Source organism: Rhinoderma darwinii, chromosome 2, assembly GCF_050947455.1.
Source record: "Rhinoderma darwinii isolate aRhiDar2 chromosome 2, aRhiDar2.hap1, whole genome shotgun sequence".
NCBI classification, from domain to species: Eukaryota; Metazoa; Chordata; class Amphibia; order Anura; family Rhinodermatidae; genus Rhinoderma; species Rhinoderma darwinii.
The window spans coordinates 325,244,022-325,263,659 of NC_134688.1; the positions used below are offsets into that span (position 1 = coordinate 325,244,022).

General features: G+C 41.8%; 1 protein-coding gene across 2 annotated transcripts in view; it reads left to right on the top strand.

Moving 5' to 3' along the window:
• Positions 1 to 19,638, top strand: part of TFEB (transcription factor EB) — a 60,619-nt gene that overhangs the window by 21,510 nt on the left and 19,471 nt on the right. For both annotated transcript variants that reach the window (XM_075853623.1, XM_075853624.1), the window contains exons 2-3: positions 18,375 to 18,597; positions 19,122 to 19,376. In XM_075853623.1, the coding sequence (XP_075709738.1) occupies positions 18,403 to 18,597; positions 19,122 to 19,376 (450 nt within the window). In that variant the 5' untranslated portion in view covers positions 18,375 to 18,402. The remainder of the gene's footprint in view (positions 1 to 18,374; positions 18,598 to 19,121; positions 19,377 to 19,638) is intronic.

Genomic DNA, 19,638 nt, shown 5'->3' on the forward strand with positions numbered 1-19,638 from the left:
GCAGCAGCGAAGGGGTTCCTGCACCAATATTTGCACCCAAGCCAAGAGACAGAACAGTTTCGCAAACAATTTAATGGTACAGTTCAAGATAGATTCCTTAGTTAACTCAAAGGAGCACCGTCTATTTAAGGGCCACTTTGCGTCAATATAATTTAACTCCTTTCTGCCACAGCCAGCCAACACTGTGCAAGAATTATAATACTACACAAGCAACTTGACTACTTTCTATCTATTTCACCCCAATAGCACCAGCCTGCACCAAACAATTACTATGGCTTCTCTGGTGGGTGGGTGGCTTCCCCTTCCCGCTTCTGGACGTACTATTAGGTCATGGTAGCTGTATCGTTCTTGCTCCATGACCTAATAGTACGTCTCGGGAGTAACGGCCGTTTCGGACGTCCTCCCGACACATACAGGAGCTGTGACAGCTGCTGTCTCGTACAGCAGCTGTCACAGCTCCTACAGCGGGGACCGATCGCTGTGTCCCCGCTGATTAACCCCTTAAAAGCCGCGTTCAATAGAGATCGCGGCTTTTTTAAGGGTTAAGCTGCCATCACCGGCCTGCTACACGATAGCGGCTGGCGATCGTGACTAAGGCAACCGGACACCAAACAATGGCGCACGGCTATGCCATCGACGGAAGCCTAGTGGGTCCTGACAAAGTCAGGACCCACTATGCTTGCTGTCAGTGAGTAGCTGACAGTTCTAATACACTGCACTACGCATGTAGTGCAGTATATTAGAATAGCGATCAGGGCCTCCTGCCCTCAAGTCCCCTAGTGGGACAAAGTAATAAAGTAAAAAAAAGATGTGTAAAAATAAGAAAATAAAAGTATTAAAAGTAAAAATCCCCCTTTTTACCTTATCAGTCCTTTTATTATTAATAAAAATATATAAACAAACAAACTATACATAATTGGTATCGCCGCGTCCGTAACGGCCTGAACTACAAAACTATTTCATTATTTATCCCGCACGGTGAACGCCGTAAAAGAAAATAATAATAAACCGCACCTCAATCACAATTGTTTGGTCACTTCACCTCCCAAAAAATTGAATAAAAAGAGATCAAAAAGTCGCATGTACCTAAAAATGGTACTGATCGAAACTACAGTTCGTTACGCAAAAAATAAGTCCTCGCACGGCTTTATTGATGGAAAAATAAAAAAGTTCTGGCTCTTAGAATATGGTAACACAAAAAGTGTGATTTTTTTTTTTTTACAAAACTTATTTTATTGTGCAAACGGCATAAAAAAAACTATAAACATCTGGTATCGCCGTAATCGTATCGCCCCGCAAAATAAAGTGAATATGTCATTTATAGCGCACGGTGAACGCTGTAAAAAAAAATAGAATAAAAAAACAATAGTAGAATTGCTGTTTTTTAGTCACCGCGCCACCTAAAAATAGAATAAAAACTGATCAAAAAGCTGCATGCACCCCAAGAAAACTGCAATGAATTCCTCAAGGGGTCTAGTTTCCAAAATGGGGTCACTTTTGGGGGGTTTCCACTGTTTTGGCACCACAAGACGTCTTCAAACCGGACATGGTGCCTAATAAAAAAGAGGCCTCAAAATCCACTAGGTGCTCCTTTGCTTCGGAGGCCGGTGCTTCAGTCCATTACTGCGCTAGGGCCACATGTGGGATATTTCTCAAAACTGCAGAATCTGGGTAATAAGTATTAAGTTGCGTTTCTCTGATAAAACCTTTTGTGTTATAAAAAAAATGGTATAAAGAGGATTTTCTGACAAAAAAAAAATGTAAATTTCACCTCTACTTTGCTCTAAATTTCTGTGAGACACCTAAAGGGTTCATAAACTTTCTAAATGCTGTTGTGAATACTTTGAGGGGTCTAGTTTCTAAAATGGGGTGTTTGATAGGGGTTTCTAATATATGGCCCCTCAAAGCAACTACTGAACTGTAACCTAAAAAAATAAATAAATTAGGCAATACTTCGCTTCTTACATTATACTGATAATGAGCCGTGCCCACCCCGAGATGACCCCAGTCAGTTTTGACCGTTTGTATAAATGGAGACCCCTATTAGACCGTTTCAGTGCTCGGTTATCCCAAGCATACACCCCCGAGAAGTGTATTTCTATTGATGAGTCCTTGGTACATTTTAAAGGGAGGGTGCAATTCCGCGAGTACCTGCCGGGTAAGAGGGCAAGGTATGGCATGAAGATGTATAAGCTGTGCGAGAGTGCATCAGGGTATACCTACAGATTTAGGATATATGAAGGGAAGGACGGCAGTATTCAGCCCCCAGAATGCCCCCCCCCCCCACTTACTGGGAGTTAATGCAAAAATTGTGTGGGATTTGGTGCACCCACTGCTGGACCAGGGTCACCACCTCTACCTGGATAATTTTTATACCAGCGTCCCACTCTTCAACTGCCTCGCTTCCAGTCCTGCGGCATGCGGCACTGCTAGAGGAAATCTGAGAGGCCTCCCTAAGACTCTGCAGGGCAAACACTCAGAAGGGGTAAGAGCAGGGCACAATCCATCAGCAACATATTGTGTGTCAAGGACAAGAGAGATGTCCTTGTATTGACAACAATACATGGCCACACCAGTACCCATGTACCAGTACGAGGTACCAGTACAGAGACCCCCAAACCAGACTGCATTCTGGACTACAATAGGTACATGGGAGGGGTGGACTTGTCAGATCAAGTCCTGAAGCCCCACAGAGCCATGCGGTGTGGTATAAGAAGTTGGCCGGGCACATCATACCGATGGCTTTGTACAATGTGTACGTGCTACGTCGATGTACAGGCCAGACGGGAACTTTCCTGGAATTTCAAGAGGTGATTTTCAAGAACCTAATCTTTAGGGACCAAGAAGAGGGGGGGGGACCCAGTACTTCTGGACGCGAGGCCACACACATCGTACCAGGGCAACACTTTCCAGGAGAAGATCCCCAAACTGGCAAGAAGGGAAAAAGTCAAAAGAGGTGCAAAGTCTGCTATAAGAGGGGGATAAGGGAGGACACAATATATCAATGTGACACGTGTCCCGAAAAACCAGAGCTCTGTATGAAAGAGTGTTTTAAAATAATTATAATTATCCCAATTTTACTTACCCTGATGTACTCAGCACAGCTTATCCCCCCTCGTCTTTCCCCTCTGGGCCCTGCTGTGTGCCCAGGCAGCTGATAACAGCCACATGTAGGGTATTGCCGTACCCAGGAGAACCCACATTACAGTTTATGGGGTGTAGGTCTCCGGTCAAAATGCTCACTACACCTCTAGATTAATGCCTTAAGGGTGTAGTTTTTAAAACGGGGTCACTTCTTGCGGGTTTCAACTGTACTGGTACCTCAGGGGCTTCTGCATACATAACTTCGCACCAGAAAATCCCCAGTAGGCCAAATGGTGGTCCTTTCCTTCTGAGCCCTCCCATGGGCCCAAACGGCAGTTTATCACCACAAATGGGGTATTGCGACACTCAGAACAAATTGCGCAACAGAATGGGGTATTTTGTTCCCTGTGAAAATAAGATATTTTCAACCAAATCTACATATTCTTGGAAAAAATGAATTTTGTTTTAATTCCCAGCCCAATTCAAATAAGTTCTGTGAAAAAACTATGGGGTCAAAATGGTCACATTACCAATAAATGAATTCCTTGAGGTGTGTAGTTTCCAAAATGGGGTCACTTCTGGTGGGTTTCCATTGCTTTGATATCTCGGGGGCTCTGCAAATGCGACATGGCACCCGAAAACCAAACCAGCAAAATCTGCACTCCAAAGAACACACAGCACTCCTTCCCTTCTGAGGCCTCCCATGGGCCCAAACGGCAGTTTATCGCCACAAATGGGGTATTGCTGCACTCAGGAGAAATTGGGCAACAAAATGAGGTATTTTGTTCCCTGTAAAAATAAGAAATTTTGATAAAAAATAACATCTTATTGGAAAAAATGACCTTTTTTTTATTTCACAGCCCAATTCAAATAGGTGCTGTGAAAAAACTGTGCGGTTAAAATGGTAACAACAACCATAAATGAATTCCTTGAGGGGTGTAGTTTCCAAAATGGGGTCACTATTGGGGGATTCCTACTGTTTTGGCACCTCAACACCTCTTCAAACCTGGCATGCTGCCTAAAATATATTCTAATAAAAAAGAGGACTCAAAATGCACTAGGTGCTTCTTTGCTTCTAGGGCTTGTGTTTTAGTCCACGAGCGCAGTAGAGCCACATGTGGGACATTTCTAAAAACTGCAGAATCTGGACAATACATATTTAGTAGTGTTTCTCTGGTAAAACCTTCTGTGTTACAGCAAAAAAAATGAATAATATTGTGATTCATCTAGAAAAATGAAATTTGCAAATGTCACGTCCACTTTGCTTTAATTCCTGTGAAATGCCTGAAGGGTTAAAAAACTTTCTAAATGCTGTTTTGAATATTTTGAGGCGTCTAGTTTTTAAAATGGGGTGTTTTATCAGGGTTTCTAATACATAGGCCCCTCAAAGCCACTTCAGAACTGAACAGGTACCTTAAAAAAAGGCTTTTGAAATTTTCTTAAAAATATGAGAAATTGCTGTTTATGTTCTAAGCCTTGTAACGTCCAAGAAAAATAAAAGAATGTTCAAAAAACGATGCCAATCTAAAGTAGACATATGGGAAATGTGAACTAGTAACTATTTTGGGTGGTATAACCATCTGTTTTACAAGCAGATACATTTAAATTCAGAAAAATTCTATTTTTTCAAAATTTTCTCTAAATTGTGCAATTTTTCACCAATAAAAACTAAATATATCGACCAAATTTTACCACGAACACGAAGCACAATGTGTCACGAGAAAACATTCTCAGAATCGCTTGGATAGGTTTAAGCATTCCGACGTTATTACCACATAAAGTGAAATATGTCAGATTTGAAAAATGGGCTCTGAGCCTTAAGGCCAAAACTAGGCTGCGTCCTTAAGGGGTTAAGGCAGCATTGCTGATACCGTTCCTCCCTTTCTTGCCATAGTCCTAGAAAGGTTCCACTCTTGTCCAAAAGTGCTTCCTAGTTCCCTCTTGTGCTAGGCAGCTGACACTTCTTGTTTTGGTGGGAAAATTATGCACATACTAGTCTGTCGCAATGAATTACCGTAGAACATCATCAAAAAGTTAATTTATTTCCCTAATTCAATTAAAAAAGTGAAACTCATTTTAATGTTGATGATTATGGTAAGGGTATGTTCACACGGCCTATTTACGGACGTAATTCGGGCGTTTTTGCCCCGAATTACATCCGAAAATAGCGCCTCAATAGCGCTGACAAACGTCTGCCCATTGAAAGAAATGGGCAGACGTTTGTCTGTTCACACGAGGCGTATATTTACGCGCCGCTGTCAAATGACGGCGCGTAAATAGACGCCCGCGTCAAAGAAGTGACCTGTCACTTCTTTGGCCGTAATTGGAGCCGTTATTCATTGACTCCAATGAATAGCAGCGCTAATTACGGCCGTAATGGACGCGGCGTTCAAGCGCCTGCACATGCCGGTACGGCTGAAATTACGGGGATGTTTTCAGGCTGAAACATCCCCGTAATTTCAGCCGTAACGGACGCCCTCGTGTGAACATACCCTAACAGTTAATGAAAACCCAAAATTTAGTGTCTCAGAAAATTAGAATATTATATAAGCCCAATTTCAAAACTGATTTTTAATACCGAAATGTTGGTCTAGTGAAAAGTATGTACAGTATATGCACTCAATACTTAGTCGGGGCTCCTTTTGCATGAATTACTGCATCAATGCGGCGTGGCATGGAGGCGATCAGCCTGTGGCACTGCTGAGGTGTTTTTATTGAAGCCCAGGTTTCTTTGATAGCTGCCTTCAGCTCGTCTGCATTGTTGGGTCTGGTGTCTCTCATCTTCCTCTTGACAATACCCCATAGATTTTTTTCTGTAACACAGAAGATGTTACCAGAGAAACACTACTAAATATGTATTGTCCAGATTCTGCAGTTTTTAGAGATGTCCCACATGTGGCTCTACTGCGCTCGTGGACTAAAACACAAGCCCTAGAAGCAAAGAAGCACCTAGTGCATTTTGAGGCCTCTTTTTTTTTAGAATATATTTTAGGCAGCTTGCCAGGTTTGAAAACGTGTTGAGGTGCGAAAACAGGAGGAATCCCCCAAAAGTGACCCCATTTCAGAAACTGCACCCCTCAAGGAATTAATTTATGGTGCTTGTTATCATTTTGACTGCACAATTTTTACACGGCACGTATTTGAAGTGGGCTGTGAAATTTAAAAAATTTAATTTTTTCCAATAAAATGTCATTTTTCATCAAAATTTCTTATTTTCACAGGGAACAAAATACCTCATTTTGTTGCCCAATTCATCCTGAATGCAGCAATACCCAATTTGTGGCGATAAACTGCCGTTTGGGCCCATGGGAGGCCTCAGAATGGAAGGAGCGCTTTCTGTTCTTTGTAGTGCAGATTTTGCTGGATTGGTTTTTGGGTGCCATGTCGCATTTGCAGAGCCCTAGAGGTATCAAAGCAATGGAAACCCACCAGAAGTGACCCCATTTTGGAAACTACACACCTCAAGGAATTCATTTATGGGTAATGTGACCGTCTAGACCCCATAGTTTCTTCACAAAACTTATTTGAATTGGGCTGGGAATGAAAAAAAAATATATTTTTTCCAATAATATGTAGTTTTAGCTCAAAATTTCTTATTTTCACAAGAAATAAAGTACTCAATTTTGTTGCCCAATTTGTCCTGAGTGCAGCAATACCCCATTTGTGGTGATAAACTGCCGTTTGGGCCCATGGGAGGGCTCAGAAGGAAAGGACCACCATTTGGCCTACTGGGGATTTTCTGGTGCGAAGTCATGTATGCAGAAGCCCCTGAGGTACCAGTACAGTGGAAACCCCCGAGAAGTGACCTAGTTTTAAAACTACACCCCTTAAGGCATTCATCTAGAGGTGTAGAGAGCATTTTGACCGGAGACATACATCCCATAAACTGTAATGTGGGTTCTCACGGGTACGCAATACCCTCCATGTGGCTGTTAACAGCTGCCTGGGCACACAGCAGGGCCCAGAGGGGAAAGACGAGGGGGGATAAGCTGTGTGGAGTGCATCAGGGTAAGTAAAACTGGCGTAGATTAAAAATCAAGGGATGTATGATAAATTTTAAAAAACACTCTTTCATACAGAGCCTTAGATTTTCAGGAAACGTGTCACATTGATATATTGTGTCCTCCCTTATCCCCCTCTTATAACAGACTTTGCAGCTCTTTTGACTTTTTCCCTTCTTGCCAGTTTGGGGAACTTCTCCTGGATAGTGTTGCCCTGGTGCGATGCGTGTGGCCTCGCTTCCAGAAGTACTGGGTGCCCCCCTTCCTGGTCCCTAAAAATTAGTTTCTTGATAACCACCTCTTGAAATTTCAGGAAAGTTCCCCTCTGGCCTGTACATCGACGTAGCACGTACACATTGTACAATGCCATCTGTATGATGTGCCCGGCCAACTTCTTATACCACACCACATGGCGCTGTAGGGCTTGATCTGACAAGTTTACCCCTCCCATGTACCTATTGTAGTCCAGGATGCAGTCTGGTTTGGGGGTCTCTGTACTGGTACCTCGTACAGGTACATGGGTACTGGTGTGGCCATGTATTGTTGTCAATACAAGGATATCTCTCTTGTCTTGTACGTGACACACAATATGTTGCTGATGGATTGTGCCCTGCTCTCACCCCTTCTGAGTGTTTGCCCTGCAGAGTCTTTGGGAGGCCTCTCAGATTTCTTCTAGCAGTGCCGCATGCCGCAGGACTGGAAGCGAGGCAGTTGAAGAGTGGGACGCTGGTATAAAAATTATCCAGGTAGAGGTGGTAACCCTGGTCCAGCAGTGGGTGCACCAAATCCCACACAATTTTTGCATTAACTCCCAGTAAGAGGGGGGGGGGTTGCATTCTGGGAGCTGAATACTGGTGTCCTTCCCTTCATACATCCTAAATTTGTAGGTATACCCTGATGCACTCTCGCACAGCTTGCACATCTTCACGCCATACTTTGCCCTTTTACCCGGCAGGTACTCGCGGAATTGAAGCCTCCCTTTAAAATGTACCAAGGACTCATCAATAGAAATACACGTCTCGGGGTGAATGTTTGGGAAAACCGGGCACTATAACGGTCTAATAGGGGTCTCCGTTTATACAAACGGTCAAAACTGGGGTCATCTCGGGGTGGGCACGGCTCATTATCAGTATAATGTAAGAAGCGAAGTATTGCCTAATTTTTTTATTTTTTTTAGGTTCCAGTTCAGTTCTGAAGTTGCTTTGAGGGGCCCATATATTAGAAACCCCTATGAAACACCCCATTTTAGAAACTAGAACCCTCAAAGTATTCACAACAGCATTTAGAATGTTTATGAACCCTTTAGGTGTTTCACGGGAATTTAGAGCAAAGTAGAGGTGAAATTTACCTTTTTATACCATTTTTTTTTTATAACACAAAAGGTTTTACCAGAGAAACGCAACTCAATATTTATTGCCCAGACTCTGCAGTTTTGAGAAATATCCCACATGTGGCCCTAGTGCGGTAATGGACTGAAGCACCGGCCCTTGAAGCAAAGGAGCACCTAGTGGATTTTGAGGCCTCCTTTTTATTATGCACCATGTCCGGTTTGAAGAGGTCTTGTGGTGCCAAAACAGTGGAAACCCCCCAAAAGTGACCCCATTTTGGAAACTAGACCCCTCCCCTTGAGGAATTCATTGTAGTTTTCATGGGGTGCATGCGACTTTTTGATCCGTTTTTATTCTATTTTTAAGTGGCGCGGTGACTAAAAAACCGCAATTGTACTATTGTTTTTTCATTCTATTTTTTTTTACAGCGTTCACCGTGCGCTATAAATGACATATTCACTTTATTCTGCGGGGCGATACGATTACGGCGATACCAGATGTTTATAGCTTTTTTTTGTCTTATGGCGTTTGCACGATAAAATACTTTTTGGAAAAAATGATTCACTTTTTGTGTTACCTTATTCTAAGAGCCAGAACTTTTTTATTTTTCAATCAATAAAGCCGTGCCAGGACTTCTTTTTTGCGTAACGAACTGTAGTTTCGATCAGTACCATTTTTCGGTACATGCGACTTTTTGATCTCTTTTTATTCAATTTTTTGGGAGGTGAAGTGACCAAACAATTATGATTGTGGTACGGTTTATTATTATTTTCTTTTATGGCGTTCACCGGGCAGGATAAATAACAAAATAATTTTGTAGTTCAGGCCGTTACGGAAGCGGCGATACCAATTATGTATAGTTTATTTGTTTGTTTATATATTCTTATTAATAATAAAGGACTGATAAGGGAAAAAGGGGGATTTTTACTTTTATTACTTTTAAAACGTTTATTTTCTTATTTTGACACATCTTTTTTTTTTTTTTTTTTGTTTTTTTTTACTTTATTACTTTGTCCCACTTGGGCACTTGATGGCAGGAGGCCCTGATCGCTATTCTAATACACTGCACTACATGCGTAGTGTAGTGTATTAGAACTGTCAGCTACTCACTGACAGCAAGCACAGTGGGTCCTGACTTCGTCAGGACCCACTAGGCTACCATCGATGGCATAGCCGGACGCCATTGTTTGGTGTCCGGTTGCCATAGTCACCATCGCCGGCCGCTATCGTGTAGCAGGCCGGCGATTGTAGCTTAACCCCTAAAAAGACGCGTTCGGTATTGAACGCAGCTATTAAGGGGTTAATCAGCGGGGACACAGCGATCGGTCACCGCTGTAGGAGCTGCGGCAGCTGCTGTACGAGACAGCAGCTGACACAGCTCCTGTATGTGTCGGGAGGACGGCCAAAATGGCTGATACTCCCGCGACGTACTATTCCGTCGCTGAGCGCGAACGTATTGGTTAGCGCGACGGAATAGTACGTCGCTGAGCGCGAAGGGGTTAAAGGGGTTGTCCACTACTGGACAACTGATGACCTATCCACCGGCTATGCTATGTACAGAGCCAACTTCTTCCGGCTCCGTACATAGCATAATGCGCCATAACATCCAGTGGACGGAGGCAGCCGAGTGGCTTAACGGACCCGCACCGATGATATATTGGCACGTATGTTTTCTGTTTTTTTGACGGAATAATAGCCCAGTCGACTGATTCCATTAAAAAAAATGAAACCTTACAAAACGGAGACAAACGGAAAACATTAGCAACGGAAATATTACCATTGAAATCAATGTTAATGCCAACGGAAGCTATGGTTTCCGTTTACCTTTCCGTTGAAGGGTTCCTCCGACGTAAAGCTCTGACAGAACCCATCAACGGAAAGCGAACGCTGACTTGAACAGGCCCTTAAACAGTGTTCATTTTTACCCAAAACCTTTTTTAAAATGGCACTGAATGGATTAAAAGGTAACCGGATATACGGTATTACATTAAACTATGTTTTACTTTAAATTGCTTTTCAATATTGGCCAATGTTTACGGATTATCCTAGCGATACCAATACTTGATTCCGCATAAGTGGATATGAATGGAATTCGCCTACTTGTATCTTTTTTCTTAATGTCATATTCTCCTCTAGAAGAGGTTCTCTGTCTAGTCCCATCACTCTATCCCTATGCTGGCAAACTAGATTTCTTGGATAACCCCTAGCAACAAATTACTCACTCATCTCATCCAGTCTGGTCTCATTTAGCTCTTCATTCTCCACAATACGCCTCACCCTCAATAGTTGGCTGTAGGGGAGCGCCCTTACTAATAGTCTGGGATGGTTTCTCTCAAATTTCAACAAGTTGTTTTTATCTGTGGATTTGATATAAATATCTGTTGTTAATTTTGTACCAAATTTAATGATTGTCGTGTCCAAAAATTGCAAGGATGTAGTTGACTGTACCAACGTTAATTTAATATCTACATCTATTTTGTTGATTAATTCATAAAACTCCCTCTGACTGTTATGCTTGAGAAAGGCCCCATGGAGTAGGGCTGAAACGTCGGGTATGTATGTGTGTGTGTGTGTGTGTGTATGTGTGTGTGCATATATATATATATATAAGTAGAAAACCGCAGCACTCACAAAAAGATTGTTGCACGGGTGCCCAGCAAAGCGTCCTGATCCAGGGACGAAATATCACGTATAGAAAGAGAAAATTTGCAGCACTCCAGTATGAAGAAAATGGTGGTTTATTCAGTCACACAAAAAGTGACATTTCAATCCAACAATAGGATCTTGATAAAGATCCTATTGTTGGATTGAAACGTTGCTTTTTGTTTGACTATATATATATATATATATATATATATATATATATATATATATATATATATAATTTTATGTGGCGGTGGAAAAGTATTGAGCGGCACACAGACTGGACCCGCACCATAGAACGAGCATGTCGACTGTGCAACAAGCGGGTTCCCGCTCGTTTAACCCCTTAGATGCCGTTGTCAAAAGCGAGTGCGACATCTAAGCCGTTAGAAACAGGGGGGCGCCCCCCCCCCCTGTACCATTGCGTTGGCCTAATGAAATCCCCCAGGTCTGCCATCTTTGTATTCCTCTGGCAGGGCTTCATAGGAGACGGTCAGTATAACGATATACTGCAATACCCTGGGGGGTACTAGTAAAAAAGTTGAATACTGTTAAATAAAGTATATGTGTGTGTGTGTGTGTGTGTGTGTGTGTGTGTGTGTGTGTGTGTGTGTGTGTGTGTATATATCAGTGAAGGAAATAAGTATTTGATCCCTTGCTGATTTTGTAAGTTTGCCCACTGTCAAAGACATGAACAGTCTAGAATTTTTAGGCTAGGTTAATTTTACCAGTGAGAGATAGATTATCTAAAAAAAAAAAAACAGAAAATCACATTGTCAAAATTTATATATATTTATTTGCATTGTGCACAGAGAAATAAGTATTTAATCCCCTACCAACCATTAAGAGTTCAGCCTCCTCCAGACCAGTTACACGCTCCAAATCAACTTGGTGCCTGCATTAAAGACAGCTGTCTTAAATGGTCACCTGTATAAAAGACTCCTGTCCACAGACTCCATTAATCAGTCTGACTCTAACCTCTACAACATGGGCAAGACCAAAGAGCTTTCTAAGGATGTCAGGGACAAGATCATAGACCTGCACAAGGCTGGAATGGGCTACAAAACCATAAGTAAGACGCTGGGTGAGAAGGAGACAACTGTTGGTGCAATAGTAAGAAAATGGAAGACATACAAAATGACTGTCAATCGACATCGATCTGGGGCTCCATGCAAAATCTCACCTCGTGGGGTATCCTTGATCCTGAGGAAGGTGAGAGCTCAGCCGAAAACTACACAGGGGGAACTTGTTAATGATCTCAAGGCAGCTGGGACCACAGTCACCAAGAAAACCATTGGTAACACATTACGCCGTAATGGATTAAAATCCTGCAGTGCCCGCAAGGTCCCCCTGCTCAAGAAGGCACATGTACAGGCCCGTCTGAAGTTTGCAAATGAACATCTGGATGATTCTGAGAGTGATTGGGAGAAGGTGCTGTGGTCAGATGAGACTAAAATTGAGCTCTTTGGCATTAACTCAACTCGCCATGTTTGGAGGAAGAGAAATGCTGCCTATGACCCAAAGAACACCGTCCCCACTGTCAAGCATGGAGGTGGAAACATTATGTTTTGGGGGTGTTTCTCTGCTAAAGGCACAGGACTGGGTCTTCCAGCACAACAATGACCCGAAACATACAGCCAAGGCAACAAAGGAGTGGCTCAAAAAGAAGCACATTAAGGTCATGGAGTGGCCTAGCCAGTCTCCAGACCTTAATCCCATCGAAAACTTATGGAGAGAGCTGAGGATCCGAGTTGCCAAGCGACAGCCTCGAAATCTTAATGATTTTCAGATGATCTGCAAAGAGGAGTGGGCCAAAATTCCATCTAACATGTGTGCAAACCTCATCATCAACTACAAAAAACGTCTGACTGCTGTGCTTGCCAACAAGGGTTTTGCCACCAAGTATTAAGTCTTGTTTGCCAAAGGGATCAAATACTTATTTCTCTGTGCACAATGCAAATAAATATATATAATTTTGACAATGTGATTTTCATTTTTTTTTTTTATATATATATATATATATATATAAAATCTATCTCTCACTGGTAAAATTAACCTACCCTAAAAATTTTAGACTGTTCATGTCTTTGACAGTGTGCAAACTTACAAAATCAGCAAGGGATCAAATACTTATTTCCTTCACTGTGTGTGTATATGTATATATATATATATATATATATATATATATATAAAACTTTTCCCATTTTGTGCAATGTGAAAAAAATAACATAACTAGTATCGCTCTCTCCGTAAAAGTCAGGATTATTACATTACAACATTATTTAACCCGCACAGTGAACAAACAAATGCATTCAGTGATCATAGTCTTATGTACCCCAAAATGGTATTAATAGAAACTACAGCTCGCCCCGCAAAAAATAAGTCCTCATACAACTCAATCGTTCTAAAATGTTTTTTTAGTTTTAACAATCAGCTTTTTCTTTGTAAAAGTAGTAAACAACCCCCCCCCCCCCCTAAAAAAAATATATAAAAAAAAATGGAGGAATCAGTGTTTGTTTTTTTTTCCCATTCCACCCCACAAATAAATTTGTGTCCAACTTCCCGCTGCATTGTATGGTACTATAAATGGTGCCATGAAAATTAAAAACTCATTCTACAAAAAATAAGCCCTCATACGGCTGCATCGACTGAAAAATAAAAAGTTATGGCTTTTGGAAGATCGGGAGGAAAAAGCTAAAGTGAAAATCCTAAAAATGGCTGAGGCGGGAAGGGGTTAACCAGCTGCCGATTCTTTTTCTTTTTATTCTGTATTACATTCTTTGTATACTGATGTGAATTTAGAGAAGCCATTCTACGTTTTGTTTGGAAAGGACTATTATTATTTTTTTTTAATAACTTCGTGGACTATTCACTTTCTTAAAGTGTCATCACATTTTTGTCTCCCAAACCGCTAGTAATATACAAATTTTTCAAATATACAAATATTTTTCAAACATACCTATATTGCCCACGTCAGACCATCGTGAACCATAAAAAAGTGTTTTGATTTCTCCGGATGCCGTATGCAAATTCAGCACATTTAATCTACGTCATCTTGCGAATTTCAGTTTCATCAATTATTTTCTCCCAGTTTAGCCTGTATCTGCGTCTTCAGGACGCAGATACAGTTGAAACCAATGGTAGAACAGGGGACCGTAAGGTACCTGCTCTATCATTCACTATGTATCGCTAAACGCGAGGCAGTGACGTCATTGTGCAGAGCTGCACAGACCAGAGGAGCAGAGGGATTTCCTCCACTCGTCATTGGAACGGGGTTAGGTGAGTATGCATATTATTCTTTTTATCAGGCACTATTGGAGGTAGTTATGGGGGCATTATACTGTGTTAGGGCAGTTATGGGGGGCATTATACTGTGGGGAGGGCAGTTATGGGGGCATTATACTGTGGGGAGGGCAGTTATGGGGGCATTATACTGTGTGGGGGCAGTATCGGGGTATATTGTATAGAGTAGTATACAGCAGGCTCAGGGGATAAATATTAATATAGTGGCATGCAAAAAGGGGTGTAGCTTAAATAATTATTCAATAATCGTAATCGAGGTTACATTTTCAATCAATTGTGATTTAGGGCATAATCGCCAAGCCCTACTACTAGAGTAAAGTGGTTGTCTCACAAAGACCATACCTTTGTAAAAAGAAACTGGAGCAACTTCTGTAACCCCTTGAATTAAGCTGCTATCGCTGGTAGAAACCATGTAATCATACATTTCTCCAGCAGTGGCCTCTTATGCAGGAAGAATGTAGCATTACATGGTGGCCATTCAATTCTTAAAAGAGGCTTCTGTTATGCTAATTTACATAAATCGCTTAATTTCAGCTTCTTTTTGCTCTATTCATATCTGGCACCCGATGGACTGAATTGAATTACATTGAATTACAAGTGGTCTGCTGGTATTTTCCGTCGTGGTGTCTGTCATTTTGATGGCAAGAATAGCACAACATGCAGCTCCAGGGCCGGTTTTAGACAATGTGTGGTCCTGGGCAAAGTTAAAAGTGGGGCCTCAAATGCTGAATTACTGTATTAATAATGTAGTCAATTCAGAAAACTGTGTGCAGGGAACTGCATCGCTAATTTCTAGCGCATCCAGGAGTGTTGCGAGCCCCAAAACATATGTCCCCTCTCTCACACAAAAAAATTATCTATATACATATAGAGTTATTAAATCACATACTATACCAGATTAAATATTACCTGCATACTGTTAGTAAACACAACTCACTAATATAAGACCAATATTACCAAAAAATAATACATTATAAGGTCCAAATAATACCGCCACACTATAACCACGTAGTGACTGAATAATACCTCCATACTTTTACTGAATAATACTGCTACACCATAATCATAGTGACTGAATAATACCGCCATACATACTGAATAATACTACCACACCATAACCACATAGTGACTGAATACCCTCATACTATTACTGAATAATACCGACACACCATAACCACATAGTGACTGAATAATACCATCATACTGTTACTGAATAATACCTCCACACCATAACCACATAGTGACTGAATAATACCCCCATACTGTTACTGAATAATACTGCCGCCCCATAACAACATAGTGACTGAATAATAATCCCATACTGTTACTGAATAAAAACCACTATTCAAAGACCAATATTACCACCATATAGTGATCATATAGTGGTAGATTCCAGTTATACACAGGAGCTCTGCAGACGATATAAGTGATTACAGCACATTTATATCCAGTGACTCACAGGTGATGTTTTCTCTGATTAGTCACTCACTTTCCCTTTTTGTCTCCATCCGGCCCAGACCACTTTGACAACTTATTCCAGCCACAAGTCGTTTCTGCAGAATTTGACACACGGACATGTTGGTTTCTCGCTTTTCCAGCACCCTCCCTACCTATACCGCATCCTCTAAACAAACTCGTATTCCACAGTGCCCCAGATGGTAATATTGATCCCTTAGTGCTCAACAGAATAAAGTGCCCCATCAGTAACCGTGCCCCTCTGTGCCCCCTGTACGTAGCGCCACACACAGCCCCCTGTAGATAGCGCCACACACAGCCCTCCCCTTTTATATAGTGCCACACAGCCCCCCTCCTCTGAAAAATTCAGTCCACTTTCTGCACCAGGAATTGTCATGCTGCGGTACGAAAAATAGGCACCGCAGGTGACTTTCTGGTTGGAAATTTTCCGCAGCGTGTGGATGAGATAAATCTCACCCACTTTGCTGCTACTGTATTCTGCTGTGTATTTTCTGTCCGCAATTCCGGACAGAATATATGCAGCAATTCCGTTACGTGTGGACAAGCCCTTAGGTACTAAAAAGCCAGTGATGATGTGACAGTGAGGACTGAGGAGATGCTGTGCTGATTCTCTCGCTGTCTAACTCCTACCGTTTGCTTTAGTTCCTGATGAACTAATCTTTGCCAGAGATGTGAACTAAATGAGTAAGTTCATCTTGAAGATCAGTTTATTGTGAACTGATCGTTCATGAACTACCCATCACTAATGAGGACACCGATACAAGTGAATGTGGCTGTCGCTAGCAGCGGGGCTAGCGACTCCAGCAGGCATAACATAAATGTTACGTCCCGGACCGCACAGGCTCCGTCATGCCGCGGGCCCTGCAGCAGCTGCTAAAGTGGGCAGGGGGCCCTAAGAGAATGGGGGCCCAGGGCAATTGCCCAGTTTGCCCCTCCAAAACGCCGGCACTGTGCAACGCTACTCCTCTCGTCAAATCTGATGGAATTTGCAAATGTGAACAGTACCTAATTCGGAGGATCAGAGCAGGGTTTGCTTAATTGGCCAAGATGCAGTCATTACCATAACGTTTATTTCTTATAGATGCCATTGCACAACAATGTTTCCCTTGTATAAGACTATGGAGGCTGGAATAGCGATCAGTATTAAAGTAATCCTGCCTACATTGTCTCATATGCGTAAAATATGACTCTGTTATTGGAAATTGCCTATGGGCAAAATGGCTTCCCATTTAAATATGACTTGAGAATCTCTTTAAGAAAAATGTTGCATTTCATGAAAAAACAGACAATCCGCAAAGTTAGAAAAAAAAGGGAGACAGTCTTTTATACTTCTAAAAACCCAATTTGTTAGGCCCCATGCACACGAACGTGTTTTTGCGTCTGCAATTCCCCCGAAAATCCACGGGAGAATTGCGGACCCATTCATTTCTATGGGCCCATACACACTATCCGTGTTTTCACGGGTCCCCACATGTCCGCAAGTCCGTGCCGCACAAACTCAGGACATGTCTTATTACGGCCCGCAAATTCGATGCGGACATGCCCATAGAAGTCAATGGGCCCGTGGAAAATGCGGGTACACCTCCGTGTGTCAACCGCAGTTTGCGGATTTGCGGAAGTGTTGCTAGGCGACGACCGGGAATGAGTTCTGTCGTCATCCTGTTTTACCTAGGCTTTTTTTTTTTTTATCCGCATTTTGCGGATTACATACGGATGAACTGCGGATTACATACGGATGAACTGCGGAGGACATTTACGGAACACGGTCCTGGAATTTGCGGACCAGAAAAACACTACGGTCGTGTGCATGAGGCCTTATGATTTATTTCTGGTTTCTGTGTCTCATTTGTCAATTTGGTGACATCTAGTGGTAAACATCAGGTCTGTCATGTAATGTTATACTAAGAATAGACTTTATACAGAATTACATTTGTACAAAGTTTGCAGATGTAAAGCCCTTAGAATGAATAGGAGATAAGGAAATAGTTGTGTTTGCTCTCATTGACCTAAAGTTCACACGGGGCGGATACGCTGCGTAAAGTTACACTCCGTACCTGCCCCGGTGGCCGCAGGAAATTTCGGGACAAAAACAGCACCAAACTGTGGTGTATTTTTTCCAGGCCGGCCTCCTGGGATGACGTTTCATCCCATGTGACTGCCACTACAGCCTGTGATTGGCTTCAGCATACATTCTTTTAAACAGTCATAACTTTTGAACTTTGTTGGATAACTTAACCATTTATTTATTAGAGCTTTTCAGCTAACAAAGGCTCTTGATTCCAGATTGCGTCTAGATAGAGGCATTTCTGCGGTTAGTGTGTTTTAGCGAGGCGCAGATTCCCTCAAGGATTAGCTCCATTGTCATTCAACGGGGCTAATTTTCTGCATGGAGTTCTCCGTATTAAAAAGCATGCTACTTATATACGGAGTTGATTATTTTTTATTTTTTTCTGCTGTGTTACGTTACTAGTCAAACGTCTGTTGCCTTACTATACTAATAGTAACTGCAAAGATTGATAAGCTCTAATATTTCTTGTAGGGGACATCAAGAGAAGTGATCTTCCAACATGGCATCTAGAATTGGACTTCGTATGCAGTTGATGAAAGAGCAGGCTCAGCAGGAAGAGCAACGTGAACGAATACAACTGCAACATCAACAGCATTTCATGCAGCATCACATAATGCCTTCCACTACTTCAACTGCCATCAATACGCCTTCTTCTTTTCAGCCACCACCACCAGTTCCCGTGGAAGTCTTAAAGGTAACGTTTGTCTAAGCCACAGTTTTTGCTGTATATTTAATGGGTTATCCTAGGATCAACATTTATCACCTATTCAAAGGACCCACAGCATGCCTTCAAAAAAAATCTGCCACACGTGAGTGGGGTTTTTAAAACCTCATTCACATGTATCAAACTGTACCGTATTGCATGTTTTCAGCTCCACTCTAAGAAAAAAAAGCATCTAACTGTCATAAGGCAGAGTTTTATTTACCGAAGTGGAGGACATGGATTCCAGGTCAGATGGCAGAATAGTCGTTAATCTTAGACACAATTCTCATGAGCCATGTGACATTTTAATAAAAAAACGTGCTCAGATAATTGTGTTTTTTACATAGTGCTAGATACCTCCCAGCAACAGTTAAAATGGCCCCCAATGTCTCCAACATTATACACCATATATACTTTATACTGCTGTATATTGCATGGCTTAATACATTTGTATAGAATTTTCTTAAGATGCTCTTTTTATTTTTTTTTGTTTTTTTTTTATACATCTTTTACAGGTGCAGACCTACTTGGAGAATCCAACCTCTTACCATTTGCAGCAGTCTAGGGACAAGAAGGTTCGAGACTTCTTGTCTGACACTTATGGGAACAAATTTGCCTCCCAAATAAATCCGCTGAGACTGTCTCCAAAACCCCCTCCTGCTCCTTCTTCTCCTGCACACCGCCCTGCACGTCTTTCATCTTCAGCAGGAAATAGTGCGCCTAACAGTCCCATGGCTAGAATGAACTTGTGCTCCGCTACAGAAAGAGAAGTGAGTATTTGAGAAGCTGTTTGATGTCTACTGGATAGTGTAGCATAAAACATATATTCACCATTTTAAAGCCATTTTCCATTGTACATATAGAAAAAAATCTACATAAAGAGTTGAGTAACTTTGTAAATACGTTGATATATTTATCTTTTACTCGTCCTGGGGAACACCCTGTATTATAGTCCAGAACTGCATTCACAGTTCTTCGTGCATCAAAGTTAAAATCTTCCGCCATTCCTTTTTGGCTCGGTGTCTGTACACA